General features: G+C 37.1%; 2 protein-coding genes across 2 annotated transcripts in view; both read right to left on the bottom strand.

The window, feature by feature from the left end:
* The window catches only part of LOC125026944 (solute carrier family 22 member 5-like), a 14,038-nt gene extending 11,849 nt beyond the window's left edge, over positions 1 to 2,189 (bottom strand). Inside the window, exons 1-2 of the mRNA XM_047615549.1 lie at positions 2,174 to 2,189; positions 1,325 to 1,475 (exon numbers count right to left, since the gene is read on the bottom strand). Of these exons, the coding sequence (XP_047471505.1) occupies positions 1,325 to 1,475; positions 2,174 to 2,189 (167 nt within the window). The remainder of the gene's footprint in view (positions 1 to 1,324; positions 1,476 to 2,173) is intronic.
* Positions 2,190 to 3,016: 827 nt separating this feature from the next.
* Positions 3,017 to 10,000, bottom strand: part of LOC125027354 (mucin-5AC-like) — a 13,248-nt gene continuing 6,264 nt past the window's right edge. Inside the window, exons 6-10 of the mRNA XM_047616392.1 lie at positions 9,251 to 9,427; positions 8,004 to 8,130; positions 5,914 to 6,110; positions 4,425 to 4,595; positions 3,017 to 4,026 (exon numbers count right to left, since the gene is read on the bottom strand). Coding sequence (XP_047472348.1) covers positions 3,867 to 4,026; positions 4,425 to 4,595; positions 5,914 to 6,110; positions 8,004 to 8,130; positions 9,251 to 9,427 — 832 coding nt within the window. The 3' untranslated portion in view covers positions 3,017 to 3,866. The remainder of the gene's footprint in view (positions 4,027 to 4,424; positions 4,596 to 5,913; positions 6,111 to 8,003; positions 8,131 to 9,250; positions 9,428 to 10,000) is intronic.

Genomic DNA, 10,000 nt, shown 5'->3' with positions numbered 1-10,000 from the left:
ATCAGACAATCAGTCAGTCAATCAGTCAGGCAATCAATCAGTCTCTGTCTCTGTGTGTCTGTCTGTCAGGTAAGGAGTTAGTCCGTCTCTCAATCAACCTCTCTCACCCCCCCCCCCCTCTCTCTCTGGGGGAGGAGAGGGGGGAGGGGAGAGGTGTGGGAGGAGGAGGACAGATCAATGGTCCCTAAGGTGTTCCGGTGTCACGTGATATGCTCTCTCGCTCTCTCGCTCTCTCTCTCTCTATGTATATATATATATATATATATATATATATATATATATATATATATATATAGTGTATGTGTGTGTGTGTGCGTTTATATATATACATGGATATATACATCCATATATGCATATATATATATATATATACAGACACGTATGAATGTATATATATATATATATATATATATATATATATGCATCTGTGTATGTATGTATGTGTATGTATGTATATATATATATAAAAGTATGTATGTGTGTATATGTATGTATGTGTACATATACATACATACACATGTACATACATACATATACAAACACACACACATTGTATTAGTTTGTGTTTGTTAAAAAAATTCAAGTGCTCACTTTATACCCTTTTTTACAAAGAATATTTCTTACTATTCCAGGAAAAATAACTAAAATGTTCCAGAATCTTCCATAACGTTTGAACGCGAAGATAACGTTTGCTCTGCTCAGAATATTCCAGAAAGTTTTAAGAATTTATACTAAGAATTATCTAGAATGTTCCAGAATTCACTCCAAAATTTACCCTACGATTATTTCAGAAAGTTCATGAATTTATTCTAAGAATATTCCAGAATGTTCATGAATTAATCCCATGGATATTCGAGAGCGTTCAAGAATATTCCAAAATATTCCAGAATATTAATGAATTCACCCTGAAAATATTCCAGAACATTCCTGAATTCATCCCGAAGAATATTCCAGAACGTTCCAGAATGTTCTAGAAAGTCGTTGGCCTTTTCAAAGCGCCCACGCTCGGGGCCAGAGAGGAGGATGGCGGGAGAAGGATTTGTTTGGGTCTGCTGGAGGATGCCTGGGCCGGGATGTGGGGAGGGGGGGGGGGTTGCGTGTGTTTGAGTATGTTTGTGTTTGTTTGTGTGGGGTATTTGTGTTTGTTTGTGTATGTTTGTGTGTGTGGGCGTGCGCTGGATGTGTGTGTGTGTGTGTGTGTGGGACGGGAGGGGGGATGTACGTGTGGTATACGTGTGTGCGTGTTTGTGTAAATGTTCATCTTACTCCTGAGAGAATAAAACACACGATTGCTTCTTATTCCAAACTCCGCTGTAAGACGCACCACCGCATCCGGGACCCCTTGATCTCGTCAGAGGATAAATTTCCTGGCTTGTTCGTGGTCGCGGTCGCCAGAGCCCACTTCGCATGCAAAGTCCACTTCCATTTTACTGGGACTTTGTGAAAGCGTGTCTTCTGTAAATTCACTCCCTCTCCTGGAGATCAATAAGTCGCTTGAGATTTCTGCGGCATGCTGTAATACCTATATATTTTTTTTTCCAAGCAACGCACAATTATGTTATGAAAACGTTGTGGTAATTCAGATACATCGTCAGTAATGATTGCTCTGTTAGGGTCGCTTTATTAAATGAAAGCTCAATTGTCCTCGGCCATCGCTAGTTCAGACGAGTTGAGAGAATGTTGTGCAGTATTAATCAGTCCCATTGTCCTTCACTCTCAACTTTCTAGCAAAGTGAGAAGGACGCGGGATGAAAGCAAATGCCACTGCATATAATCTACGCTCTATAATTTTGACACCAGTAACATCAGCAAAATCGTGGAGGACTTTGTATTATGGAAGCGGCATAGCTCAGAGGTAGAGCGCTGACTTAGCAACCGTGCGGGCCCGTGTTCGCGCTCGGTCAGCCCCAAAGTCGCAAAGCCCTTCCTTGTCAACAAAGACTGGCAGTGCTCCGTTTATGGGAAATTCCGTGACCAGTGCAAAGATGTCTGTCACAGATGAGAAAGCACCTCTAAACATACCAGCAGTGTAAATATTAATAGGATTTCTTTTGCAAATAAGAGTCCTTTACCTGGATAAAATTACTTTGTTTTAAAGTATCTTTGATATGTTATGTTCTGACCGATAATTGGGTTTGTAAACCGCCCCCCCCCCCCCCCGCTCCAATCTCGCCATTCTCTGTTGCCATATCGGTTTATAATTTTACGTTTTATCCTCAAATTTCCCATTTGCATATTGGTAATTTACGGAAAAATGCCTTAGATTTAATTGTCCGCAAAATGATCACTCGCCTTCTTAGAAATGTTGCCTCCGTTCTGCACACAATGGAAGTAATCTCCAAGAATTATGATTTTCATTTGAAATTATATTCAGCAAAGACATATTAATAACTCTGTATTATATATCTAGGTCTATGTATTTATATATACACTGTGCGAGGTATGTATATGTGTACAATTATATGCTGGTATTGCTGGTATATATATATATATATATATATATATATACATACATATATAAACATACATACATATAACTGCATTTACCTAAACTATAGTTATAAACATCTATATATCTATCCATCTATCTCTATATATATCCATATCTCTCTCCATATATGTGTGTGTGTGTGTGTGTGTGTGTGTGTGTGTGTGTGTGTGTGTGTGTGTGTGTGTGTGTGTGTGTGTGAAGTTAGCACTAGCAATTCTCATAACTATTAAACTGCATATATCACATGAAAACTATTTGCATAACAAGGCCATCTATGTAGACCAGCCCTCTTACACTGAGACTTTGTAAAATCAAAATAAAGGAAAGACTTTTATAGTGAAGCAACCTAGATAAGAAATGCACGAGAATCCCTCTTTGTCATGAGAGAGGCGCATAACAGTGGTCCAGTAACACGGTACGAAAATCTGACTGGTGTGGATCAAAAAAGAGAAAAGGAAAATAGAAAGCCTTGATAAAAATGATTAATTACATGTCTTCAAGGTCACAGCTTAAAAAAAGAAAATGTTGGTCAATAATTTTATTTCCGTATTTCTTTCGCGGATGTATCTCTTGTTACAGAAATATTGTTTATTTTTTTTACATTTCATTTGTACAGAATACATAATAACATCATCTCATTTCACTCAGTAGGATTTTTTAACAAACAAACAAATGAACAGAAAAATAAAATGATAAGGTAAAGAGTACTTTTCCTATTCATGTCTTTAAAAAAATTCCCTTTTTACTGTGACGTCACAAACACTTATACAATCTGGATCTTCATTATGCCATTCAAAAACAAAACATTATGAAATCTGTGTAATGTAAATCTACTTTACATTGAATATTTAATCTATGCATTATGTTGTATGTATATATATCTTACATGCTTTAATGTGTCAATAACCAGAAGACAATGATTAGCTGAACAACAAACAAAAACTGATAAGAAAAGTTCTCCAATGTACACATCAGATGAAATAATGACATTGATTAAATACTGCTCAGAAGACTCCCACTGCTGCATTACTCTGTTAAAATATTCAAGTTCCTTCAACATGATTGGAAATATAGCACTACAGAAATATACTACTTGCAATAATGCCCGTTTTTCACTTGCGTGTCAAAGGACTTGGGCTGCAGTGGAAGACTGAGACAAAATATAGGATTGCCAACAAAAGAAATACTAGCAAAGTGATGAAACACAAATATACATAAATAAATATAAATACTTAAACATGAATATTTATATATATCATACTATAAGTGTGTTTAAAAAAAGGGAAGGGGGGGGGGGGGACTTGAGCAACAATGCCCTCCTTGCAAACACTATCGTCCTGCAATGCTCTTTTGAGACGTAATAGCCCCCCCCCCGTCAATAGCGCTTTGGTGGCACAACCTCGTACTTGCTCGTCCCACCCTCCTGCACGATCTTCTCGATGAGCTCAAGGGCTGAGAATTTGCGGGACAGCACCAAGAAGCGGTTCTGCCCCTCGCCGAAACTCTTGGTCTTTAGCTTGAATTTACGAGCAGCCCTGCGAGATGAATGAATGAATGTGAAAAGGAAATAGGAGTAGCAATGGTAAACAGAGAGGGAGGCTCGCTCGCTCGCTCGCTCGCTCTCTCTCTCTCTCTCTCTCTCTTTCTCTCTTTCTCTCTGTCTGTCTGTCTGTCTGTCTGTCTGTCTGTCTGTCTGTCTGTCTGTCTGTCTCTCTCTCTCACTCTCTCACTCACTCCTCTCTAACAATACTAATAATAACAATCATAAAATAATATACAATATAATATGCTACAAGTGAAAATAATGCACTATTATAAATCACTGTTAACTGTAACAGTCTCATGAAGTCCAAAAGCAATGCAAAGGGAAAGTTATGAAGAAAATTACTGAACTCGAAACATTACAAAAAAAATCCTTTGCAAATAAACTTACATGTGAATCTCGGCCCGCTGCTCCCTGGAGAACTCTGGGGAGAAGGCCAAGTCCTTCAGGCTGGAACCCTTGGCAAAGTCTGAGAGGAGAGTCCTGATATACGAGCGGAACTTGTGCGTGACACCCTGCTCCTCGTGGCCCAGTCCTTCACGCCCAAATACAGTAGCTGGCCTGGAGGGGAAAGAGGCATCACAATAGGGGGTAAAACCTTTTCCTATTTCATACATTAAATGGAGCTAACTATGAGAGTCAAATAGCAGGGGGGATCTGATGCTTCTCAGGAGTCCTAATCTTGTGAATTTCATTCTTCCTTACTTTCTACATATTTTCTTGTGGATTCATTTTAAGAATGCTGCAAGGCAAGGATTACAGCTTGTTGTTTTGTTCCTGAAATTGTCTTTTCATCTTTGGGTGTTGCAAGGGGCACTCATCTTGCATGCTAGGAAAAACTTTTTATTGAAGAACTTGAAAGTTCAATTATACCAGTTAAGTACAAGAAATAATTGATAAATGAAATTCAGTGATATGTTTTTATGTTTTAATCTGAATATCATGTTTGATATCCATTTTGTTATAGGCTTCCAAAGGCCTAAGAACATGTCCTTTAGTCAAAGTCAGTCACATTTTCGCTACAGTGCTCAATGAAGGACTGATTCATTATCCAGCATGGTGGCCTAATTTAACCCAATGCCGAAAGGCATAGCATGTATGCACATGCCATGCCTACTGAGAGTTTACTTGTTTAATTGTTTTAAAAAATAGATGGCTACACTTGTACTAAGTCACCAATGAGCCAATTATGAGTACTGCCTGTCTCACTCGCCTTGATTTCCGAAAATATTGTATGTTATCTTATTTTGCTATTAACAATGTTTATAACATTACAGTAACTATAACGTCTATGATAAAAATAACACCATCGATACTCATAGCATTAGTAAAAAATACATTTTTTTCTGCCAATTCAAGGAAAGGTGAAATCAGGTAAGGTCACAAGGTCTACTAACTGACTTCTTTGTGGCTGAGACATTTAACAAAAATATAAAAAATGAGCACAGGATTTTCCCTGGCTGCTTTGGGTTAACTGCTAAGTAATCATTCTGGGTGAACACAGAATATTTCTTTTAAATTCTGCTGTATCTTTTCTGGCCAAATCAATGCTTTCTTTAATCATGTGTATCACTTTCTGGCCATAACTATAAAATTAAAGCTGAAAGGATCCACATAGTAGGAGGTGACCAGAGGACATACAAGGTTAATAAGGCCATATGAGTCACATTATAAGGAATATCTATTTACCTTCTATCTCTTCCTTCCTCCTCCTCCTTCCCCTGTTCCTTTATCCCTTCCTCTCACCCAATAGGCTCTGTGATAACTAACTTCTTCCCTATTCCTTTCTCTCTTCCTCATACCCGACAGGCTTTGTGAAGTCTGACTCCATCTTCCCTCCTCCCTCTTCTCTTCCTTTCCTTTCCTCCCTTCCTCTTACCTGATAGGCTCTGTGATGCCTGACTCTTCCTTGCCGAGTCCTCCACCACTCCAGCCCATCATCTTGAGGAGCTTGCTGCCTATGGACGAGTCCTCCATGGGCCTGTCTAAAGAGGAGCCTCCTTCATTCACCTTGGACACCCTGCCATGCACATCAGTAATGGACACCTCCTCCTCTGATGCATGCTTCTTCATGATCTGAGGGATGTGGGAGAGAAAACAAATCTTTTTCAGTACATGCTAAATGGGAGTTGAGATATAAGTACTTGCTTTAATTTTAAGAGTAAGAGCAGAATGTGATATTAATTGTGTGTAAGTGTGTGTGTTATGGTTATGTCCCTACTTTCAAGAAATGTATATCTTGAAAAATAATACAAGATTTTATTTTTTTTGAGTTAACTTTATATTCCTTTCTGATTTGAGGAAATGTGAAAACAAATTCCTGAGTACTGTGCACAGTGACTTGTGGACTGCTGAATTTTACAGAATGTGATGCTGTAAGAATGGTTAAATACTACTACTACTACTACTGCTACTAAAAACTACACTGTAAAACAATAACACATGTTTCTGTCAAAAGATTAGCATTTTCAAGGTTCCGAATTTTTATCGGATGATCCTCCAGATATTCATTAACTATGTCAAATTCATATACACATAAAAAAAAAGAGGAGAAAAAGGCTGGTGCTTGCTGTTAATAATATCAAATGAGAGATCATAATTACAGTGGGTTGCTAGTTCAATTTTGAGATTAAATCATAATTTATTGTAAATATAAAATTACAGAGCATATCTAAAATCCCTGACTTCAATTTAGGAGTTTGTTATTATCTATTGCTATCAATAAGTATCAATATTGGTAGCAATAATAATAATAATAAAAAAAAAAAAAAATAATAATAGTAATAATGTTAAAAATAGCAATATCAATAGCAATGACATTGTAAATCACACTATTAGACCCTGAACCATAAAGACTGCAAGTCCTTAAGCCTGCCCTTGCCCCAGATACAAATTAACCTGAATTTTCAGCTTTTACCATGGGCAAATATGGTCCTTATCATTCAAATACCTTGGTTTTACACACCAGAAATTGTAGATATTGTGTAGGTATATTCAATATTTACTAAAGAGTAGAAAGGTAATAGGAAAATTCTATCTGATCATGTATGTGTCATATCTATTTACAAAATGCAATGTGGAAAACAAAATAATGTTGCAAGGAGCTCAGCCATGCCAGGCGGCAACTGTATGGATGGAGAGGAGGAGGCCTAAGGGAAGGGGACAGCAAGGGGACAGTAATTATAGTGATAGGAGATATAGTTCTTAAGGCTGAAGATAGGAGGCACAGTGTCATTATACACTAGTTTATTTCACTGCACCTCATGCATACAGAAATAAAGGCAGAAAAATGGCCCAAACATTTTTAAAATTAATGCTGTGCCTTAAACAACAATAACATTAGTAATATAAAGAATAAATTGTAAAAAAGACTGAAAAAGTGACTTTTGAATGTAACTACAGGATTGTTAACCTGTTTTATACTGTGACACCGTTTCGCCTTATAAAACGGGTTGAGTGATCCTGCATTCTGTTCTGGCTCTATTTTTTAGAATTCGTATATTGCCCTGGAAATTCTATAGCTTCACCCACCATCCCCCTTCCCACCAATCACATAAATCAGCTAGACTGTGCCTCACCCTCTACCCAAAATGAGAAACTATCATTGGCAGAGATTCCTCCTCCGTGGTCCTACCCTTGTCCTCCATATCCTCCTATCCTCTACTTCACCCCTCATGTCTACACCAGAGTTTACCTTAGTTTACCATGATATAAATCTTTCCTTTCAAGTTTCTGTGTGTGTGTGTGTGAGGAAAAAACTATTAGATACGAGACTCTCAGGGTGACACATTCAAAGTTACCGCTTGCAGGCAAGTGTCCTGTACACCAGCAACACACGTCTTGTAAAAACCATCCAGTGCAAAATAGTTAATCCAATTCACCTCTTGAGTGGTGGAACTATTCGTTTTCATTCCCCACAAACACTAACAAAAGAGCACAACCCAAACCACAACACTGACACTGACTCACCTTGAGAGTATAGCACCTGCGCCGGAGCTCCTCGAGGGCCTGTGTCGATGCACTCTCCTTGGCAGCCTTCTTGGTGGGTTCTTTGGCCTTACCGACCTGTGTGCCCTGGATTATCACTGCACACTCCCTAAGCAGGATGGGGGGGTGTATGAAGTATAAGAAGGGTTGAGTACGAAAAGTATGCATTTAAGATGTATAAAAACAAGAGATTGACTAATATCAATAATAAAATTAATAATCAATAACTATTAGAGTATACTGATGTGCACCTAAAATCTAAATATTATTAATTAGATTTCTATTAACATTATCACAATATCTATCACTAGTACTGTAACCATCATTATTATTATCATTATTACTCTTGTTATCATTATTATCATTAGTATTAACATTATTATGTTCATCATCAGCATCATCATTATTATTTTTAATATTATAATTATTATTTTTATTATCATAATTATTATTATTATTATTACAAATATCAATATCAATACCATCATCATCATCATCATCATCATCATTATCACAATTATCATTATCATCATTACTACAATTATTATCATCATACTGACTGTAAATGTACAGTCTGATACTACTACTACTACTGTTGCTAAGTCACAAGCCCATCAAGTATGGAACTAAACAGGATGTCAATTTCCAAATCAAGAAATTCAGGGTAAAAAAGGCAAAATAATGAACATACCGTACTACTGCTACTGATACACCTTATTTAGCAAAAACCGAGTTCTAGATTTCTTTATTAATACACAAATTATTATTTATCCAGTAGGAAAAGACTATACATTTTATAACAGGTTTTATGAACATTGCATTATCCAAGGAATAAAACAGGATCAACCACTGTAAATCACTTACAGTAGAAATATAACATATCATTATTATTATTATTATAAATATTATTATTATTTACTCACTGGTGCCACAGTGAGTAAATAATAATATTAATAATAATAATAACAATAATAATGATAATGATAATAATAATAATATTAATAATAACAATAATGATAACAACAGTAACAATAGTAACCAATGAATGCCTAATTAGTGATATGGAAGATTACTCTACTTATTGTTGCTACTACTACACTTCCAATTAGTACAATTATCATCAATGCCATTATTACTAGCACTCCTGCTACAACTATCCAAATGGGCTACAACTAAAATTACTAAAACTGCTAGCCCCACCAAGAGCCTAGTCCATACTGTTGACTTACGTGTTACAACCACAATCGTTAAATTTGAACTCTATGTGCATGTGGGAGAAGTTGGCCGACTGGCTGACAGTGCTGGTTGCAGAGTCATTGTTGACATATCCATGCTCCAAAATCACCAATCTGGCCAGGGGGTCCCGCTCGTTGATCTTGAATTTCATGAATGGTTTCTGTCCTTGCCTGAATGGGAGAGAGACAGCAATGAGTAATTATCTGGCATTGAAAACCTAACTTTTCTCTATTTTCAGTCACTTAGCAGACCAGTGAGATAAGACATGAGAAACACAGATGAAGACAGAGAAATGGTGGCAGTGATAGAAAGTGAGGAAGAGAGTGGGGAGGCAGAAGAGGAGGGAATAAGAGAAGGAAGGAACGAAGGAAGGAAGGAGAGAGGGTGATTGTGAGAGGAGAGAGGAAGAGTGAGAGAGAGAGATTTAAATGTACACCACCATTAAAAGTATACTTCATAATATTAAATTTCTGACAATGCAACTCTACTAATGTGATACCTCCCAATGACATATAACATTTCCTCCCTCTGTTGCATTCCATTTGAGGGGAAAAAATATTACTAGGAGGTATGGTTAATTAAAATTTCAACATTATGGATTTCTCAGGGTACAATAAGACCATCCCACTCTCTCTCTCTGCCACATTATTCTTCAAACTGACTGAACAGCCTTTTCTATTTCATTTCTGTCATTTGTAAAATTTCAACATTGTGCCACAAGACAGTATGTCAAGTGCTCCTGT

This window comes from Penaeus chinensis, chromosome 7 (genome assembly GCF_019202785.1).
Source record: "Penaeus chinensis breed Huanghai No. 1 chromosome 7, ASM1920278v2, whole genome shotgun sequence".
NCBI classification, from domain to species: domain Eukaryota; kingdom Metazoa; phylum Arthropoda; class Malacostraca; order Decapoda; family Penaeidae; genus Penaeus; species Penaeus chinensis.
This window is presented reverse-complemented; position numbering and strand designations above follow the sequence as displayed.